At 38.9% G+C, this 21,397-nt stretch overlaps 2 protein-coding genes across 4 annotated transcripts; one reads left to right on the top strand and one right to left on the bottom strand.

Annotated features, from left to right (window-relative positions):
• Positions 25 to 5,367, top strand: LOC109840381. The gene is made up of 9 exons (XM_020409005.1): positions 25 to 411; positions 1,665 to 1,865; positions 1,970 to 2,072; positions 2,158 to 2,237; positions 2,333 to 2,410; positions 3,389 to 3,480; positions 3,721 to 3,832; positions 3,983 to 4,108; positions 5,100 to 5,367. The coding sequence occupies exons 1-9, from the start codon at positions 142 to 144 to the stop codon at positions 5,217 to 5,219; spliced, it is 1,182 nt and encodes a 393-aa protein (XP_020264594.1). The 5' UTR covers positions 25 to 141; the 3' UTR covers positions 5,220 to 5,367.
• On the bottom strand, positions 5,861 to 13,809 carry LOC109840382 (ubiquitin-conjugating enzyme E2 22-like). 3 transcript variants are annotated; one of them, XM_020409006.1, is made up of 7 exons: positions 13,653 to 13,809; positions 8,133 to 8,311; positions 7,885 to 8,029; positions 7,719 to 7,796; positions 7,517 to 7,629; positions 6,834 to 6,937; positions 5,861 to 6,339 (listed from the first exon to the last, which is right to left on the bottom strand). In XM_020409006.1, exons 2-7 carry the CDS (start codon positions 8,133 to 8,135, stop codon positions 6,021 to 6,023), a joined length of 762 nt encoding a protein of 253 aa, XP_020264595.1. In that variant the 5' UTR covers positions 8,136 to 8,311; positions 13,653 to 13,809; the 3' UTR covers positions 5,861 to 6,020. The 3 variants fall into 3 exon arrangements, with proteins under 3 accessions (XP_020264595.1, XP_020264598.1, XP_020264597.1); XM_020409009.1 differs by having other exon boundaries at positions 8,133 to 8,263; XM_020409008.1 differs by lacking the exon at positions 13,653 to 13,809 and adding an exon at positions 13,549 to 13,568.

Raw genomic sequence — 21,397 nt, 5'->3', positions numbered from 1 at the left:
GGGTTGAAACCTACTGAAAAAAAAAGAAAGAGAAAAAGGGGGGAAAACTTTCCCTCACTCTCGATTCTGTTGGTCCTCCAAAGACCCTTCTTTACTCTTTTTTCTTTCTTAAACCCTCGTCGCCTCCACCTCTCATTATCTATGGAAGCCCTCTCGAGTTCTTCAGTAGTTCATTCGAGATTTGCTGAAACCTCGAAATCTCGCGACTCTTCAATCTCTTCGCTGCTCAAAGTTCCAATCTTTCGATGTGGGTTCTCGAAAATCCATGAAAAGTTCGAGCCTTTGAGGCTTTCTAGATGTGAAGCTAGCGATTTCAAAAGCTGGAGGAGGTTTAGGTCTCTGGCCCATGAAGAGGGGGAATTGAGTAATGGTTCTGGATTGATTCCTGACGAGAGTTCGTCTTTTCTTGAGGTAATTTTCCTTTTCTTTTACATGAATTCGTCTTTCTGATTTAAAAAGTGCCCTGAAAATTATGGTCTTTATTTTTCACATAAAATATTTTGCATTTATGTTCAGTAGGGGAAAGTATAAGATCGAGGTAGGGTATTATGATGTCAAAGGTACCTTTTACTGCACAAAAACTCTAGGTATTATGATGTCGAAGGTCCCTTTTACTGCACAAAAACTCTGGAACTGTTGTGTGAGTTGACTATTATAATTTTATACTATTAACATATTGTGGCAACGAGAAGGCCAGTTTGCTTATCAAGCGATTGTGGTTACTGAGGCGGGCAAGAACAAACTGTATGGTTAAATGCAGTTAGCTCAATTTGAATAGGATATGTTTTACTTTTAGATGAAAAATATTTGAAGTGATTGGCATATACTGTATTTAGATGTAATTGGCCTCAGGTTCATGTTTGCCATCAACTTTGACAGACTGGATACCTTGATATGGGCAATAAGCAATGCTTTTCTTGCCCTAAATGTGAAGCTGGACGTTTCAGAAAAATCATTTTTTATCGCAGATTTAGGAAACTTCTAATAAGTTACTAATTTAACCTAGGACTAGGAGGGTTAAACGGAGAAAACAATTCATGTTTGACTGCCCAGAATCTAGGGGAAAGGCCTTTCTATTGGTTTTCTTTATGTTAACTGGGTATTTCTATCGGAAGCCGTACGCCGGCCATTTACCTGTACCAGTCTACCAGACCTTATTGGACACTTCTTGAATATATGCATATACTTATTCAGGCATATAATGAATTATATATTACATAGTTTTAATTTAAAACACCCATTATACACTTCTTGGACATATATTCTACACTTCACATCTATTTCTTACATGTTGATCTTATGGAAATGAAAAAAGGCAATACTGATCTTATGTAAATTACTGATTTTAATACATATAAATGTACATCTATATAGCCGAGTCCCTGTACCGTAGCTTTTACAAATTTGTGGTGTCCTATGCCCCTACCCATACATGGACCAGTACTTGTACCCATGCAACTTAGGTTTTTGTCGATGTATCCTAAGCTACATCACAGTTAGTGTTTAGATCATGTTGTCATCTCCTTGAAACATGTGCTTGAGGAATAATGACTCCAGTTTAGTTTAGTGTTCTATTGGATATGGTGACACATTATATGAACACCTCTGGTCCTTTAATATAAATAATAAAGTATCATCCTCATGATTTCTCATGTACTACTCAGATTAATTCAAGTGATATTGGTAGCCATGAAGCAGCTATAACTGAAAAGCTAGGAACAATATCACCCAGTAATGATGCGAGTGGGAAAAGTGGATCTAGAGCTGGGCTCTTTAGGACACCAATTTCAGGTGGCGTCCAAAGCGCAACCTCGGTCCATGATCTACCTCCACCTGCCTTGGCTGTTCGCAACCTAATGGAACAAGTAAGTCACTATCTAATGAAAACTTCTTTGGAACTCCTCAACACGTTTTTCTCTTTTTCCTTATTCAGAGCAATATGCTCTGACCATATTTTCTTTAAAACCAGGCAAGGTTTGCTCATTTGTGCACTGTGATGTCTCGAATGCATCATCGTCGTGCTGGATACCCGTTTGGTTCTCTAGTTGATTTCGCACCTGATCCAATTGGCCGTAAGTAGCCATTGGTTTCGTGTGACAACATGCATGTAAAATTTTGTTGTCAACTCATAAGAGATATGTGTACTATTTTCTGCAGATCCAATATTTTCATTTTCACCATTGGCTATCCATACACGGAATTTGCTGGCTGATCCGAGATGCACACTTGTTGTGCAGGTAAACTTGTCTTTATGCTTATTCTTCTTCTTACAGGTTCAATCCTGTCACTTTCCTTACTAATTTATATATCTGAGGAACTTTTTTGATCCTAGATACCTGGATGGAGCGGATTGTCAAATGCACGTGTTACAATATTTGGTGATATTGTCCCACTCCCAGCTGACCAGCAGGTTGCCGTCAAACTATCTTCATTTTTTTTTGTCTTGCGAGGAAAAAGGATCATACTGCATGAGTACTTGTTTTCGCCACCACAATTTTTATGTTAGCATGGAAGCTTTATCTTCTAATCCTCTCCCCTTCTGCTGAAGTCTTAATTGGTTTCTGTAGATTATGCTTTCTATTCATCATTGTTGCTTTCTTGCATCAAACTAAGGTTTTCCAGTGTTTAACCTCTCAAAGTGGGTTTGGCGGTTCCAGGAAATTGAAATGCAGTAGGGCTAGGAGCTAGCTCTTAACTGCCTACTTCTAAGATCACATTAAGAATAGCTTACCATATCTGAGCTTTAAACATACGCTGATGATAAAATTCATAACAAAGTAAGGTATACATACTAAATGATAAAAAAAGAACTGCTACTGTAAGACGTATCACACGAATCAGGACTCGGATTGCATTCTTCTATATATACTTATACGCCTTGCCCCAACTACACATTTCTTATTGTGCATGCTTTAACTCCTTGATTTCCACCAATCCCAATATATTGCGATTGAGTTAACAACTCATAAGTCATAACTGTTCTAACTTTTGAAAAGTTGTTAGCTTGTGGGGCCCCTAACTACCTTTCATTGGACTTGCGTCTTTTCACTTTTGGCTTGCTTGCTTCTATCTAGTATCTACCCATTTGCTTGTGATGTTGGGCTGATGCGCCTCAGTGTCGGAATCCTGCTTTAATATCCTCGGACACTTTACCCATTCCGTTTGCATGCTCATTTCAGACGGACATTATAATTGTGGGAAAGTGAAGGTACAGCTGTTTTCTAATTGCAGATTCATTTTGTAAGACAGAAAGCATGCATCAATTCTTTAAGTTATTCCTATACAGACAAATTGCAACAATGTCCTTATGGTTTTAGTGGGGAACATTTTGCGTTGATATTGTTAACAAGACTGGTATCATTTTAAATAATTATTTGTGCCTCATCAGGATTGGGCTCGTCAGCAGTACATAGCTAAACACCAGCAATGGGCATCACAACAATGGGGAAACTTTTATTACTACAGAATGCAGGACATCAGGTTGCTTCTGAACTCTTTTGCTGTTATAACTTGCAATGAACATTATTCAGTACAAATGCTAGGCATGATAGAGAAAGAAAAAAGTGATATTTTCATGCCTTAATACAGATTTTGTTTGTTATGTAAAGAAATCACCTATTCTTACTACAATTACAATTGCTTTTAAATGAGTTTGTAATAAATTCGATGGAGAAATAAAGTTTGTGTGGCTCTAACTATGATCAATATGACAATCATCAGTGATATATATTTCATTGGAGGGTTTGGTACTGTTCAATGGGTAGATGTCAAGGAATATGAAGCACTTCTACCCGACAAGATTGCTGCTGATGGTGGAGAGCAAAATTTGAAGGTGAGCTATAAAGTTTATGCGTTGCTCTAAGTTTCAAGTTGCATTTACATCACGATAAATTTAACTAATAAAGAATATAGAGTTGAAGATAGCACATAATATTGCTAGCATTTTATTCTTAATTTATGACGCATGGTTCTTTCGAAGCAGGAACTCAATGCAATATTCTCAAAGCCACTTAGAAAAATCTTAGCTACTGAAGGGGAGATAGATGATGCAGCTTTCATATCAATTGACAGCAAAGGCGCTGACATCAGGGTTCGCCAAGGTGCACAGGTAAATATAATAGATAAGTTTTTCGTACTTTCTGTTTTCCTTCACTTGTATTTATTAGTGATATTCCACTTTTCTTCAGTAGATCTAGCTTAAGTTCATGGTAATAAGTGTGCCACTGTTTGCTGTAATCAATTCCTAGGTGCGTAAGCATTTAATATTAAATTGTGTGCATACATTAGATTTTTATTACAGAAGACGCAGTAAATACGCTGCTGTTTCTAACAGCGTGAATGCTCTAGTTACGGTGTTATCGGCTTGAGGTATCGTTGATTGCTTGTTATGTTGGAGAAGGACTAGATGGAAGTAATATTCCACTTCAATTTATTATTTTCTGTCACCGTACAATTTTCAACCACCTTGAACTCCTTTCTTCAGTAGTTCTAGCTTAAGTTCATGGTAATAAGTGTGCTACTGTTTGCTATAATCAGTTCCTAGGTGCGTAAGCATTTAATATCGAATTGTGTGCGTGCATTATATTTTTATTACAGAAGGCACAGTAAATACGCTGCTGTTTCTAACAGCGTGAATGTTCTCTAGTTACGGTGTTATGGGCTTGAGGTATCACTGATTGCTTGTTATGTTGGAGAAGGATTAGATGGAAGTAATATTCCTCTTCAATTCATTATTTACTGTCACCGTACATTTTTCAACCACCTTGAACTCCTTTCATTAGGTTAAAAACTTATGTTTGACTTTTCCCGTTGTCTACAGACCAGTATCCCTTTTTAAAATTTGAATTTACCCATCCATTCTTTCTTTCAATGATCAAATACATAAGAAGCATGGAGAGTATCTAATCTGTTTGATTTGCAATATTCATTTAGATTTAGTTTTTGATGAAATCATACTTCTTTTGTTTATCAAGTGCGCTGACATTGCAAAGTGTGTACATTATCGAATAGTTCATGATTCTGAGATGCCATTAGAAAAATTCAAACAACATATTTAACTTGCCAAAGCCTCTTGATTGATCATCTTTATTCCTCTGCAGTTCAACATTCAGAGGCTATCTTTTGAAGTGGAGAAGGGAGTTGAGACGTTGGAAGAAGCTAAGAGAGCACTTCAAGAAATAGTCAGCAGAGGCCAACCGAAGTTGCAAGATAGAAGTTGAAATCTCGGTCATATCTATAATAAAGGGGTAACGAATTTGACAGTTTTTTTTTCACCAGAAGAGGAGTGAAAACTCAGTTTATCATGTAATCTTAAAGTGAAATGTTTCAGAGTATGATAATATAAGAAGTTTTCTTCAGTTATTTTGAGTTATGAGTTATATGTACAGCTTGAACAATGGTACGCTAATGCTGCTAGGCCTTCTAAGGTTGGGAGCTAAGAAGGCACAATGGACACCGGAAAACATAGGAATTCAGATCTTGAGATGTCCATCTCGGTCAATGAGTTCAAGGAATTTTGATGCCAATGTTGAGTCTTTGGTTCATTTCATGATTGACCAACGAAAAATATGGAAGAGATGACCAAGAGGCTAGGTATTACTAGCGGGCTAAAACAATGATAAACTATTTTAAAATTACGCCTTTATATCGAAGAAACGTTCAGCCAAGAACAACTGAGAAAACGGTTAAGAATAAGAGCTGCATCTACAGGGAGAAGTAAAAAAACAAAAAGGGTTCTGCCTTGTTAAGGAACTTCAGAAGAGAAAAGACGGAAAACACTCATCTAAGACTTTTGCGGAAGGAAAAAAATCAGAAAACAAGAATGAGCTGTTATATTCTAATGAGTTATTTCAAAGAAGCATTGAACTGAAAGAACAATTTGGAGAGCTATTAAGATTAAAAACTGCAGTATGTTTACAAGAAGAAAAAAAGTTAAACACAACATTACAACAACCCATTTCAGTAACACAAAGTGCCTCGTTTATTATTAATATGTCGCTCTCCACCATTTCATCCCCCCTCTACAATCTCTTCAAGCTCTTCTTCCTTGCATCCACCACCTTTTTTCTCTCCATCTGAGGTTTTGCAGCGGTCACAACTGCTTTCTTCTGAACAGCTGAGACGGAGGCTCCACCAATAGAGGCAGTCACTGGAGCAATTGTGTTTTGATCTTGCTCGGTGAGTCCTGGAACTCTAGATGCATGTCCACTAGCAGACTGTGATGAAATCTTGCTACTGTGAACAGGATTAGTCGAATCGATGTTTAGAGAAGTAGTGGATTCTGATATTGCACCGGTCTTGGATTTTGGTTTCTTAAGAGCATGGATCCCGGTGTATAACCTGCAAAGAGAAAAGAGTATTAAAGTATAATCAATATTATGGTTAAGTAGTAGACAAGCACATTGCGTATACATAAACTGATGAACAGCAACAATTTCACGACAAAATCTTTCTATAAATTGTTGATTTTAATATTCTATTAATTGTTGATTTTAATATTCTATTAATTGTTGATTTGAATACATGTGTCACCTCCTGATTTTATAACTAAGGTGTAGCTCGTGATCTCTTATGTTTCAATATATTTTTTTATAAGGGACCCTCTTTAGGATTTTTTATATAGCCATGCTATATGTTCCTGTAGAATATTTCTTTTAAATATTACATAATCTGGTTCCAAGCTCTTAATTTTGCAGAATCAATCATGATTTGGGTGTTTCTGAAAGTTGCTAAGCTTGACTCTGATAGTTACATGCATCCACAGAGACAAAGTGAGTGAGAGAGAGAGAGAGAGAGATTAAACAATAAATCAAAAAAGAAAAGGACATATTGACCTTGCGTGCCTAGCATACTCTTCATAATCCTCAAGCAACATTTTACCAGCCTGCTCATTGAGTGCAGACTCCGGGAAGGGTTCTATCAGTAGGCATCGGATAACCTGTTTTCAGCATTATATGAAGACTACACAGGTTAAAGATCACATATATAGCAAGAGTTAAAGATGGCACACAACTACAATACAAATGAAGATTATACAACAAATATGTCAATATCTCTGCATCAGGAGTGATATGAAAATTCTGAAACTCCAAAAAGATAAGAATGCAAAAATAAAATAAAATAAAATAAAATAAAAAGGGAAGAAAAAGACAAACATTCAAGACAAAGAATTAAAATTTTCAATTTAAAAGTACAGTGTTACTCATAGGAAAAGAGAGAAAATTAACAGCGTTAAACAACAAAGACCATCATTACTCATTAGTCAAACATTCCCCCGCAGACAAGCAGTCAAAGATGTGCTAATAACTCATGCCTAATCAAATATGGAATAATAATGAGTCTAGTCTCCAAAATCCAGAATCCATTACAATTTGTGCATTTTAAAATAAATATCTGAAATATTCTTAATGCATTGATCTCTAATCAACCAGAGAAAACAAATTCCATGTAAAAGAAGTCGTATGCTCTCCCCTAGGCTATAAAAAGGGGGAAAAGCAATCAAGAAGAATTAACTTACTGTCAGAACATGTCTCAATCCAAGACTGGGATTCCAATCCCTCTTCAGCGTATTAACACAAATCTCACCATTTGTTGCAATGTTCGGATGAAAGATTTTAGTCAAAAAATAACCTACAAAGATAAATATCAAGGGTGAGAAAGCCATGGCCAAAGTTATGAAAAGTAGATATTTAATGCACAGAGCTACATTAAGGACAGACCTCTTGGAGGCGATTGGGGAAAGTCACGTGATAACAACAGTTTCATCCGGAATGTACCATTCTCATATGGAGTTCCAGCTAGCATTAAGGGAAGAAAATTGTAAATTGCCATCATCGTCAAAAAAGAATAAGTGGTGTTATGCAATCAATTATTACAATCACCTACCAGGCCCTTCAATATCAGCATATATAATTGAGAAATCATCATCATTAACAACCACTTTAATGCCTTCTGGTGGGGAATCATCAAGATTTTTCAATTCCTTAGCAAGCTGTTTAATGACATTAGGGGGAAGGTTCTCATTGGTTGCCTGCACAAATCGTCCAAAATATTAAATTCTGTATCCGAATTTCGTCAAGAATAGAAATGCTGTCTAACTGTAGTCTGTGTAGAATTTCTTTTTGCATAATTACCATTTGTATGGAACAGAAATGCTGGGTGAAACGATCTTGAGAATCCTCGTTGTTTTCCAAAGGATATGAAACTTGGATCCACTAAGATTACTTGGAATCTAAAATTTGTTTAGATTAATGCCTTCGAAGTCCTGAAGAAAGAGTCGAGTGATAAAATCTCCACTTCAGCTCACAAAGGTCTGCATATAGTTTGAATTGTCAAAAATTGGAATACCAAAAAAATAAAAAAACAATAACATCTATATGATGGAAAGTAACAAGACTGATAATTAGAACATAGTAAAGCCATAAACAATTCAGCTTATACTAACTACCACTTTACACATTCACATTTAGAAAAACCTTCACTGCAGAAACATTGGTAATGATAAGATGGAAAGTAACAAGACTAACAGCTAGTACATAGTACAGTTATAAATAGAGCTCTCAGCTTTTACGCAAACCACAGCCTTTTCCCTATTTCATGAAAGCAGAAAGAAGGAACAAGCTTACGTAATAACACACACGTTAGTAATTAGCAACCTTTGATAAAATACAGTTTGACTCCATCTCTTAGCCTATATGATAGACATCAGGAGGCACACAATAGCCATTCAGAGGGAATTAATTTTAGATAGTATTACAGAATGTTCAATTTATGTCCAAAATCACCAGACGAAACACCTACGCATGGACAGTTTGTTTCCAAAACCACCCAACAAAATAGTACTCTAAAAGCACATACGCTTATTGAGCTAGAAGTCTTATACAGCCTATATGATAGACATCAGGAGGCACACAATAGCCATTCAGAGGGAATTAATTTTAGATAGTATTACAGAATGTTCAATTTATGTCCAAAATCACCATATGAAACACCTAAAAGCATGGACAGTTTGTTTCCAAAACCACCCAAAATAGTACTCTAAAAGCACGTACGCTTATTGAGCTAGAAGTCTTATACAGCCTTCAGAGGGAATTAATTTTAGATAGTATTACAGAATGTTCAATTTATGTCCAAAATCACCAGACGAAACACCTAAGCATGGACAGTTTGTTTCCATCTCTTAGCCTATATGATAGACATCAGGAGGCACACAATAACCATTCAGAGGGAATTAATTTTAGATAGTATTACAGAATGTTCAATTTATGTCCAAAATCACCAGACGAAACACCTAAGCATGGACAGTTTGTTTCCAAAACCACCCAAAATAGTACTCTAAAAGCACATACGCTTATTGAGCTAGAAGTCTTATACAGCCTATATGATAGACATCAGGAGGCACACAATAGCCATTCAGAGGGAATTAATTTTAGATAGTATTACAGATTGTTCAATTTATGTCCAAAATCACCATACGAAACACCTAAGCATGGACAGTTTGTTTCCAAAACCACCCAAAATAGTACTCTAAAAGCATGTACGCTTATTGAGCTAGAAGTCTTATACAGCCTTCATGCTTACAACCACGATAATATGAATATCAGGAGACAAGACATGCAACACTCTGTCCGTCCTAAGAGACATCCAGCCGTGGATATTTGGATATATACAGAGAACATTACCCAATATCTACTAAACAAAACAGAAACAAAGGATGCATGCAAGAATATATGATATCTATAGTGGTGTTAAAACACAAGGCTTATGCAGCCACATAAACATAATGGGGGCCCAGTTCTGCATGGAACTTGCTTTATGTGGCTGGACATAGGGTCAGGTCATGAAGGTGAATACACTGACGCATAATAGTTAAAAGATCGGATCCAAATCCGCCATGGGTTCAAACTTGAAATAAGAATCACCACTATGAAAATCTAATGAACTGCAACCCTATTTCCCAAATTTACTCATGAATGAATACCTTCCCTTTCCAAAAATTGTATGTGGTTGAGGAGTACTCCATGCAGCAGAATGCCAAGATAGCGATGGATGATAATGACACCACCTAGTCACAATATATAGTGAAAGCAATGGCAACAACATAATGATTTTGAGAGGTTAATTTATTAGTTCTTTTTTTTCAAAGTTTCCATTCTTTAATTATTTCTATTTTTCAAATTTCTTACTGATAATGTATACATGTGCCATTAATGCAAATACCTCTCAATATGCGACCACTCAGTATGCTTCTAGAGTCTTAATTTTCTTGAAATATAGCCTATAGGTGTTTTCTTAGTAATTTCATTAGTATATATCATATTTTTTCTGCTTTTCCAGATTTAATTGGATGTTTTAACATTTAATACAATATTATAATCCTTTTTATGCATTATGTCTCTCAAACTAAACATGCTTAAATATTAATTTTAAACCTTCTAAAGTAACAAAGATGGATGATTAATTCTGCAATTCTATGTGAATAATGAAGTCGGAGTATGTGCATGGTTAACGTACATTCATTTCACTGATTTTTTCCAGCATCTTAACACACTTTATAGGTGTTATAATGTTTTTCTTATTACATTTTCAGATAAAAAGATAGACAACATGCTTGAGACTTAGTAATTATGCACACAGGTGTGCTTCCAGAGTTCATTGGATATTTTCACATTTAATATGTATAATATTAAAATTTTAATCTGAATAATCTGTTTAATCAGTTTATAATCTTTTTTATGCATTATATGTTCTCGAACTAAACATGTTTAAATATTAATTATACATCTCATAGCATAACAAGGATGATATGTTTTGTAGTGCTATGTGAATAATGAAGTTGGAACATGTGCATGGTTAAGGTGCATTCATTTTTCACTGCTCTTTCTTCTAGTATCTTAACACATTTTAGGTGTTGTAATGCTTTTCCTACTACATTTTCAGATAAAAAATTAAAATGACATGTTTGAGACTTGGTAATTATGCATAAAGATGCTGGTTATCATGGATGTTCTTATTATGTGCATGGGCATATGCACGAATACACCTTTTTATGGACATGCATGCCTTACTTCCTTGCATAGATACATGCGTGTATACTGTCTAAAACTTAGCCCTTCATTGCCCCCACCATCAATGGCATATGCATGAAGACACCTTTTTATGCACAATAAGGCACAAGCATATATTACCTTCTTGCATATGTGATCGCATGCGTGTCTACAACCCGCCTTTTAAAAAGACATGCTTGACGCTTAGTGATTATGCATTTTAAGTGTGGGTGATCAAAGAGATCCATATTTATGTGTATGGACATATCACATATGCATGACTTACCTCCTTGCATAGATGGATGCGCATGTTGCTACAGCTCAGCCCCTTTGTCACCCCCACCCTCATCGACATGGTGACAACAACTTATGCACATCAATGCGCAACCTTATATTACCTCCTTGCATATATGTGTATAGGCATATCACATATGCATGAATTACCTCCTTGCATAGATGAATGGGCATGTGGCTACAACTCAGCCCCTTTGTCACCCACATCCTCATCGGCATATGTGTGACAACAACTTCTTATGCAAATCAACGCGCATCCTTATATTACCTCCTTGCATACATGCATGCGTCTTAACCCAACCCCTATTCAAGACAACATTCTTGAGTCACAGTGATTATGCATATAGATGTGGGTATTCATGCATCTTCATACTTGTGTACATGGGCATATGCTTGAATACACCTTTCATGCACATGCATGAATTACCTCCTAGCATGGATGCATAAGCCTGTCTAAACAACTCAAACACCTTCCCTAAACTATTCTCATGGGCATAAACGTGAAGAAACCTTTTTATGAAGGTGCATCCTTATATTATCTCCTTGGATACATGCATTCCCGTGTGCATAACCCAACCCCATTCTTCCTCACTTCTCACCGCCATGATATTCCCCTCCAAAGTATTAAAAAAACCCTCTATATCTAGTCTCAAAAAATATTACATTTGCATGTTTGTGCATGTTCACATTTCTTTCTTGTCTCTATGTCGACATGTACATTTGCATATACTTGCACAACACGTCGGATTATTAAACTAACCCTTGTGTCCCAACTGATTTTTTAAAGTTGTTGCTACATCAAAAAAAAAAGGTCACAACTACGAGAAACACTCTGTTTGAATTCAAAATCGCATCCCTTATTCTCCTTTCAAAGGTAAAACTCTCATCCTCTTAAAGTTAACCGGCAAATAGAAAGAAGTAAAACATTGCTAAACAAAGTCCACTTTCCATTCATTGATTGCAAGTTTGTTGTCCTACAAAAAGGGGGAAAAACTTATTTACATTCCAAAGATGACTGTTCTAAGATGCTCGAGCTCCGTCCAAAATATTTTGCATCTTCAGCAGGTCAATATAGTTTCTGAACTTACGAAATATCTTTCTCAAAGCAGACGCGAAAGTTAACTGAAAAAAAATCGCTCCAAAAAACAAATAACATCACCTATTTGACAAACTTCAACAAGATAATCAGTGCCAGCAAAACATCTTCTGTTCCCTTTAGATATACAATGACGATGTCTTCAACATATTGTATAGTGAGAAATAAGGTCGATAACAGGTAATTGAAATTAATTATTGTAATAATTGAAGCCTCCAATCATGCAGTGTCTTAAAGAATTAATTCAGAATCAAGCACAACCTCAGTGGTTATATTTCTAATCATTTTTCGGTAGCAAGTAACCATTGCAATCTACATGTCTCAATAGTTAAGCCCACCCTACATCCTCCTAAAATAAAAACTCCAATCATACTGACTTTAAAAGTCCTTGATCCGATCCTAAACAAACAATATTGAAACTTTTGGCTCCGCTGATTACCACTGTAGAAAAATCAGAAACACAAAGCATCCATATTCATTATAAGCTAAAGTTCATAAGTAAAGATCTTCGTCAAGTAACGAGAGAAAGAATAAAAATCAGGCTACAATAAGTTCACAAGCAATATTGCAAAGGAAAATAATTCTCCAGAAGTTACTTAGAAGGAAATAGGGACACAAATCATAGAAAACAAGACATGCAATTATATAATGAATCGAAAAAGACAATAATGTAATGAAAGAACTAGCCTAAGGGAACAAATTGATTATAGGAAGAGAGTTTTTTTTTTATCTAAACAAAAGGAAATGAGTTAATAAAGAAAGAAACTCCTGAAGAAGAGCACTTAGCTTCATGAAATCAATCAGCTGTAAAGGAGAAAAACATTTGCAACTAAAGAAAGAATGTTTCTTTCATGTGAACTTAAGTACAAAAATAAAGGATTAAGGATCAAGAAATCGACCATTATCCTGTAAACAAACAACAAATTAGAGAAAAGTGAAGAATCATCATATGGGCAACAGATATTGGATCTTGATTAACTAAAACTCTACCCATGAAAGCCCATAAGCACAGTGAGAGATCAAACTGAACATTACTACCAAAAATCGAGCGTTTAGACAAATTATCAAAGAACCATACAGAAAATATCACAAGAAACCACGGATTTAGAATACCTTGCCCTAATTCACAGAAGAAACGAAAAGATCACCAATGCGATTCTAAAAGCTTAATTTCTATCAAATCAATTGAGGAGGAGGAGGAGAAAGGGATGACTCACCTGAAACTTTCGAATTTTCCTTTGGATTCGAGGGATTTTTCACGTGAGATTTGGGCTTTGGGGGAAGAATTTAGGTTAGGAGTAAGAGGGAGAGAAATACGTGGCAAAGTTTCACGAGACAAGTTCGTGTAACATCTTGGTCTAAATCAAACACCGGATCTTACCTACGATTCCATGAATTGACTAAAGAGCCCTTGCACTGAAGTGTATAATTATGCTTTCGTTTGGGAGGTATTATGGTAAGTTTGACGAATATCGAGTGTATAGTTAGGAATAAGTGCATAGTTGACGAAACTACCCCAGGAAATGACCGTTGATTGAAACGTCAGCGGTCGGGTGAACGGGGCCCACGCCACGTCCGGGTGTCGCTCAGTAGGTAGCCGTTGTAATTGCCAGCTGGTGAGAGAATCCGACTGCTGGGATGCAATGGATGGGGAAATAAATTATTTCCTTTTTAGTTTTTATATACATTGTATTTATGTGCTCTTTCATAAGATTGCCGAATGCTACTAGTTACGAGTATCACACCCGTGCTGGCAGGGACGGCACCATAAATAAAATATGGAACCATTGAGGGATTTATTAAGATTAATGTTTAACTCTCAAAGCCGGATGCTTCGTTTCTCCGAAAATTATTTTACCGTAAAAACGTTTCTCTATTTTTTAAGGCTAAATGACACTTAAATACCTTATAGTTTCACTCTATTGATACTTATATACCCTCAATTGAATTTCATAGCATTTATACACTCTGAGTTGGTTAAAATTGGCACGTTAATGTGACGCAGCGTGGAAGTTGTAACCTCGGAATCTACCAATGGTGTTCTCTAAATCCACAAAGAACGATCTTCGAATCCACGAAGAGTTTCGAATCCATGAAGAATATTGAGGAAAAACGAAATTTTATTAATCACAAGTTATGCCTCTAGGGCTTACAAGACTCTTCTTAAATAGAAAAAGAAACAAGACTCCTACAAGGACTCTAATTCCTACAAGGACTCTCAACTTACCAAAAATTGAAAAAAATTCCTAAAACATTAAAACTCCTAAAAAGACTCCTTATGATTAGGAAAGTCCTCCGGTCAAATCTGATATCAAATCCGATTTGTTTCCTAAACAAAACAGACTCCTAAAATATTACTAAAAATAGTAAAACACGGACAAAACTGTAAATACTTCTTATTCTTCAGCTTGTTGTAGGTGGCCACGGGAAAACGTTCTTTTCGCAGAAACACCATCACCATGTCTCCTTCTTCAAACACCTTCTTCCTCCTGTGTTGATCAGCATCGGTTTTATATTTAGCATTAGACTGCTCTATCTTTTCCTTCACCTCCTGCTAGATAGCACGTATCTTTTCAACCATATGATCCGCAGGAACACTCTGTCCAGGAAGTTTAGGCAGCGGGGCTAGATCAAGATAGTGATTCGGAAGCCTTCCATACACAATTGCAAAGGGTGCCTTGCCTTTAGTCCGACTCTCCATACAGTTGTAGGCAAATTCAGCATGTGCCAAAACAAGATCCCACTGTTTTGGTCGATCGCCAGAAATAGATCTAAGAAGATTGCCGAGGGTGCGATTGACCACTTCAGTTTGGCCATCTGTTTGAGGGTGATAGGCAATACTGAACTTGAGAGAAGTGTTGAATCTCTGCCACAAAGTCTTCCAAAAGTGTGATAAGAACTTGGAATCTCTATCGGATGTGATGGATTTTGGCACTCCATGAAGACAAACTATCTCCCGAAAGAAAAGATTGGCAATGTTGCTCGCATCCGCAGTCTCCTGTCAACCACAACAAAAACAGAATCCATGCCTCGTTGGGTTCGAGGCAGTCCCAACACAAAGTCCATAGAGATATCATGCCATGGTGCATCAGGAACAGGTAAAGGTGTATACAATCCCGTATTCTGAGACTGTCCCTTAGCAACTTGACAAACTGGACAACACCGCACATATCTTTCTGCTCCCTTCTTCAACTGAGGCTAGTAATATCGTTCTTCAATTGCTGCAATTGTTTTATCACGTCCCAAATGTCCTCCTAGTCCGCCAGCATGAAGGTCTCGAATTATCTGCTCTCTTAGCGGACTCTGGGGTATGCACAATTGATCGCCATGAAATAGATAACCATCCTGAATATGAAAGTCTTTGACTGATTTATTTTGAAGACAGTCGTCCCAAATCTTCTTAAAATCTTCATCCTCTGCATACAGCTCCTTAAGGTACTCAAACCCAATCACTTCAGCCTTCAAAGTTACCAACAATCCAGCTCTCCTACTGAGTGCATCTGTAACCTTATTCTGCTGCCCGGATTTATGCTTCAAAACAAAGGTGAACGCTACAAATATGCAATCCAACGAGCATGCATACGGTTGATGGTAGTCTGACTATTAAGGGTCTTCAAAGCCTGATGATCAGTGTGGAGCAGAAACTCTCTCGAGATCAAATAGTGCTCCTAATGCTTCAAAGACTGAACTATGGCATATAACTCCAGCTCATATGTGGTCCACTTCTGTCGAGCTTCGCTGAGTTTCTCACTGTAAAAGGCAACTGGACGCCCTTCCTGCGATAAAACACCACCAATTCCTATGATGGACGCATCACAATCAACTTCAAAGACTTTTTGAAAATCTAGACGTGCAAGCACAGGTGCGGTGGACAACTTCTCCTTGATCGGTGCAAAGCTACGATCTGCATCTTCCCCCTAATTGAACTTTCCTTTCTTCATGCATTCAGTTATAGGTGCTACAATGCTGCTGAAATTCCTTACAAATCTCCTATAGAATGTTGCTAGGCCATGAAAACTACGAACTTCGCTGACAGTCTTCGGAGTAGGCCAATCTCTAATAGCACGAACTTTCTCTTCATCAACATGAATACTCTCTGCAGTAACAACAAAGCCTAGAAACACGAGGCTACTGGTCATGAAGTTGTACTTCTTCAGATTGATGTACAACTTGTTCTCCTGCAAAACTGTTAGTACCTCCCTCAAGTGGTCCAGATGTGCAGCCTCACTCTGGCTGTAAATCAGGATATCATCAAAGTAAACTACGACGAACTTGCCAATAAAAGGTTTTAATACCTGATTCATCAATCGCATGAAAGTGCTAGGGGCATTAGAAAGACCAAAAGACATGACTAACCACTCGTACAAGCCTTCTTTTGTCTTGAAAGCAGTCTTCCACTCATCTCCTTCCCTAATTCGAATCTGATGATAGCCGCTCTTAAGATCTATCTTGGAGAACACTTTTGAACCATATAACATGTCTAGCATGTCTTCCAAGCGTGGAATAGAAAATCTATACTTCACTGTAATCTTGTTGATAGCCCTACTGTCCACACACATACGCCATTCTCCGTTCTTCTTTGGGACTAGTAGTGCTGGCACTGCACATGGACTCATGATAGGTCGTATAAGGCCCTTCTGGATGAGATCATCCACCCGCTTCTGCAAAATCTCTCCTTCCTTCGGACTCATCCTATAGTGTGGCAGATTTGGTAGTCGAGATCCAGGGATAAGGTCAATCTGATGTTGAACGTCCCTAAGCATGGGTAATTCAGAAGGAAGATCATCAGACATAACTGCATCAAACTGCTGTAAGAGGGTCTGTACTGTTAGACCCTAGAGGGGGGTGATTAGGGTCTTATGCTAATCTAATCCGATTAAATGTCAATTAAAACTAATTAATAAGTTATCCTAGCAAGTATGAAATACAATAATATATATTAGCTAGGATAAGTAATATAAACAACAAGATATATATCCTATATGATAAAAATATATAATGCAAGGATATATAAACTAACACAAGGGGTAAACAATCTAAACAAGATAGTGAATGAAATAAATGAGCAATGCACAAATGGCGATATAAGATGAATGCAAAAATAAATACGCCAAAGCACACTCAAACACAATCAAATGATCACGGAGTTCGGACCTTCCGTCCTACGTCTCCGCTCCCCACTCCCGGGGAGAAATCCACCATCACAACCGGGTTTTCTACGCTCACCCGACAGTGTCGGTTTTCAACGCTCACCGAACAACGTTCACTCCTCACACTCGGTTTTCTAGTTCACCGAAAACTTCACAACACACTCGGTTTCTAGCTCACCGAAAACCTAACAACACTCTCACAATGTAACAAATGTAAATGTGTTCTCTACAATAGATGAGAACACAATTAAGCACAACTCAATGTTACAATCTCTCACAACCCTAATATACTATGTATGCAAATACAATAAGCTCAAGTGGGTGTGTGTAATAATAAGATAAAATCAAATCAACTAAACTCAATATAAAACTAGCTTTAATAGAAATGATAATTAACAAATAACAAATGAAAGCTAGAGTAGAGTTTAGAAAACTTCTCAATGGAAGACAAGATGGAGAGATGGAGATTGGAGCCCAAACAAGAAGATGATCTCCTCCACTTGTGAAAACTTCTTCACAAACAAAACAAACCCTTAAACAAACTTAAACCCTTGTTTAAAACTTATTTAAAAACTTCTTAGATAGATGAAAACTGAGATCAAAGAGAGTATTTATATCCTCCAAAACCTCAGCTAAAAATCCCAAATAAAAAGACAAAAACAGCCCCAAGCAACGGTAAGAAAACTAGCCGTTGGAAGCTGAAAAAGATCCTCCAAAACCTCAGCTAAAAATCCTAAGTCAAAAGACAAAAACAGCCCCAGCAAACAGCTCAAGGAAATAGCCGTTGGAAGCCAACGGATCTATTGTCGGTCGACCGAAAATTTCGTCGGTCGACCGACGGAGAGCAAAAACACGAAGAAGCAGTTCTGGACCATCGTCGGTCGACCGGTGCGGTCGACCGATGGAGCTTTCGGTCAACCGGACCGGTCGAACTGACATATAAAAATCTGATTTGCTGATTTTAAAATGTTGTTTAAAAATATCAAATAAATTCCAAAAAATATAAAACTTTGGGGAATGATTGTAGACATGATAATAAACATGCTACAGTGACTGGTTATCAGAAAGGACCTCCCAAATGAAAAATATCATTATTTTACAAAATAGTCCAAAACATAAAAATATGAGATACTTGTATATGATTATTGTTGGGTCCAAAAACTAAGAATACAATATTTTCACAAGTATGCATATTCTATGCAATATTTTCAAAACACTAAATATGATTTCATTTAATATAAGCTTGTTAAAGGTGAAATCATATATATACATATAAGCATGAAACAAAATAGCCACCAAGGTGGCCGGCCGAGCCACCAAGGTGGCCGGCCGAGCCACCAAGGTGGCCGGCCGAGCCACCAAGGTGGCCGGCCGAGCCACCAAGGTGGCCGGCCGAGCCACCAAGGTGGCCGGCCGAGCCACCAAGGTGGCCGGCCGAGCCACCAAGGTGGCCGGCCGAGCCACCAAGGTGGCCGGCCGAGCCACCTTTTGGTGGCTCGGTGGCCGAGCCACCCAGGTGGCCGAGCCACCCAGGTGGCCGAGCCACCCAGGTGGCCGAGCCACCCAGGTGGCCGAGCCACCCAGGTGGCCGAGCCACCCAGGTGGCCGAGCCACCCAGGTGGCCGAGCCACCCAGGTGGCCGAGCCACCCAGGTGGCCGAGCCACCCAGGTGGCCGAGCCACCCAGGTGGCCGAGCCACCCAGGTGGCCGAGCCACGGATCTGGGCCCAGATCTGGACCCAGATCCGGTTTCAAATGCCTATAAATAGACATGAGGGCTCATTGTTTTGGAGGTTGGAACTTTTTGAGGCGAAACTTTGCTGGATTGAGAGCTCAACTTTGGATTTTTGAAGCTTTGAAGACTTGGACATTTTTAGATCTGGTTCTTGGTGATCATCCACGTCAAACAAGGCAGCAGTTCGAGGGAGATCAGATCTGAGATCCACACGGTTATCCTCCGGATCAAAACTTGGTTTTTGATCCCGAGAAGAGTATCGATTTCGCTTGGTCGATTTCGATTACTAAAGGCTATTATTTCCTTGGTGAAATAATCTCTCGGCTGTTATTTCCTTCGTGAAATAACACCCGACATACCGTGTAGATCCGACCGGATCAAGATCGTGCGGTGTTCCATAGATTAACCCCGGCGCAGGCAAAGAACCCACACAAGCAAGAGACCGCAAAACAGGATCATGCGATTTGTTCGGATAGAAGGAGAGTTGTAATTTTCTTTTTTTATTTGATTTTGTTGTAACCGGATCTTATAAAAAGATTGAATCTTTTGTAACCGAAAAACTGTTGCTTAAGAAAACAATGACGTCAATGAAAGAAATTTTCCCCGCGAACAGCCTTGCCTCCTTGAGGGCTTGGCCTTTCTCCTCTATAGCGTCAACGGCCATCTACCGTCGAGACCCATGTTCCTCCAACTCCCCTATCAGCTGTTCGTGAGCCTTCTCCTGGGTGGCCAATAGGGCTTGAGAGTTAGCAATGATTTATTTGGTCTCCGCTATCTCCGAAGATAGGCGGGAGATACAGGAGTCAACTTTTTGGTGCTCTTTGATCACTCGCTCGTCCTCGGCCGTAACGCGCTCCAGCTCTTTCGTCAGCCTCACCTCCAACGATGTCATCTCCACCAGTCTATGATCCCGCTCCTTCAATGCTATTTGGACCTCGCCAGATGCAAGATGAAGGATCTCAGGGCTCGTAGCGCGAAGGGTGAGTAGCTGTTGAATAGTCTGCTCTGCCTCCTCCAGATGCTTGAAATAAGGATTGGCGGTGGACACGCCAAGCATCTTGATCAAGAAGCCCATGTGATAATCAAGAGCCTCTTTGAACTTTTCGAAAGGACAACTTTCTTCCAATGCGAGCTTGACGCTGTCAGCAAGAGTGTCTTGGAAGTTAGCGAGGGTCGATCAACCGCCCTCTTGCATGAACGAGCCAAAGGAGAGAGGATATCCTCATCAACCGCAGATGTCACCGCTGGAGCCCGGATCGAAGCATTGGTAGCCACAGTAACGGAAGTGGTGGTGGATACCACTAAGACTGAGGCACCGACCGATGCCATTGGGGTCTCAGCCACAGATCCAACCACAACCGTGGCAGTCACCGAGATATGGGACGAGGGAACGACCACCAACTGAGTGGATGTCACCCCTCGGGCCAGGGACTCTTGAGCGGGTGTTTCACCCCTAACCAACGCTTCTTCAGGAATGAGGACTTCTCCTTGTTGGTCTGACACCTCTCCATGAGCCGACCCCTCCTCCTCGCTCGACATCGCCTCATGGATCGAAGCGTCGTCTTCTTCCTCTGATTCACCTGAGTTGCCGAGCTATGCTTTATCTCCAGCTCCCCCCTCTTCATCGGAAGGAATGGAGTTCACTCTCTCAACCGTACCTACATTAAGTCAACACAAACGTCAGGTAGTGCAAATTCGACCTTACACCCGAGGATACGGTATTAAGAAGTCACCTTCTAGTACGATCGTTGAGGTCATCGAAGCCCAGTCACGGGGGTAGTTACTCCAGGAATTGGCACAGGAGTAGCATCATCCTGTCCTTCTGCCGCTCGGGTAGCCTTAACCGTCTCCTCATGACGAACCTTCTTAGCCACCTCCGCCCTTGAGCTGCCGGCCGCAGCCTCCCGTTGTCATTTAGAAAGTAGCGAACTACCTAGAGATAGAACAAGCATCCCCATCCATCCAGCTATTATTCCCTAGATCTGCTCTAGGCGTTCACCCACCCGGAGCAGCTCATCAGATTCTCTCTGCCCACCGGTAGGGTCCAACGAAGGACCAGGAGACAGAGCATGTTCCTC

The sequence above is a fragment of the Asparagus officinalis genome, chromosome 5 (assembly GCF_001876935.1).
Source record: "Asparagus officinalis chromosome 5, Aspof.V1, whole genome shotgun sequence".
Classification (NCBI taxonomy): domain Eukaryota; kingdom Viridiplantae; phylum Streptophyta; class Magnoliopsida; order Asparagales; family Asparagaceae; genus Asparagus; species Asparagus officinalis.
Note: the sequence above shows the minus strand (reverse complement) of the source record. Positions and strands in the feature narration are given on the sequence as shown.

What these genes read in the sequence shown, in the direction of transcription:
- LOC109840382 (XM_020409006.1), bottom strand. An exon ending in TGCTGATATTGAAGGGCCTG is followed by an intron (nt 7,797 to 7,884) that starts GTAGGTGATTGT and finishes CCTTAATGCTAG; the next exon opens with CTGGAACTCCATATGAGAAT. An exon ending in GATTGAGACATGTTCTGACA is followed by an intron (nt 6,938 to 7,516) that starts GTAAGTTAATTC and finishes TGCTGAAAACAG; the next exon opens with GTTATCCGATGCCTACTGAT.
- LOC109840381 (XM_020409005.1), top strand. Translation starts at nt 142, where the DNA reads ATGGAAGCCCTCTCGAGTTCTTCAGTAGTTCATTCGAGATTTGCTGAA. An exon ending in CACTCCCAGCTGACCAGCAG is followed by an intron (nt 2,411 to 3,388) that starts GTTGCCGTCAAA and finishes GTGCCTCATCAG; the next exon opens with GATTGGGCTCGTCAGCAGTA. An exon ending in GTGGAGAGCAAAATTTGAAG is followed by an intron (nt 3,833 to 3,982) that starts GTGAGCTATAAA and finishes CTTTCGAAGCAG; the next exon opens with GAACTCAATGCAATATTCTC.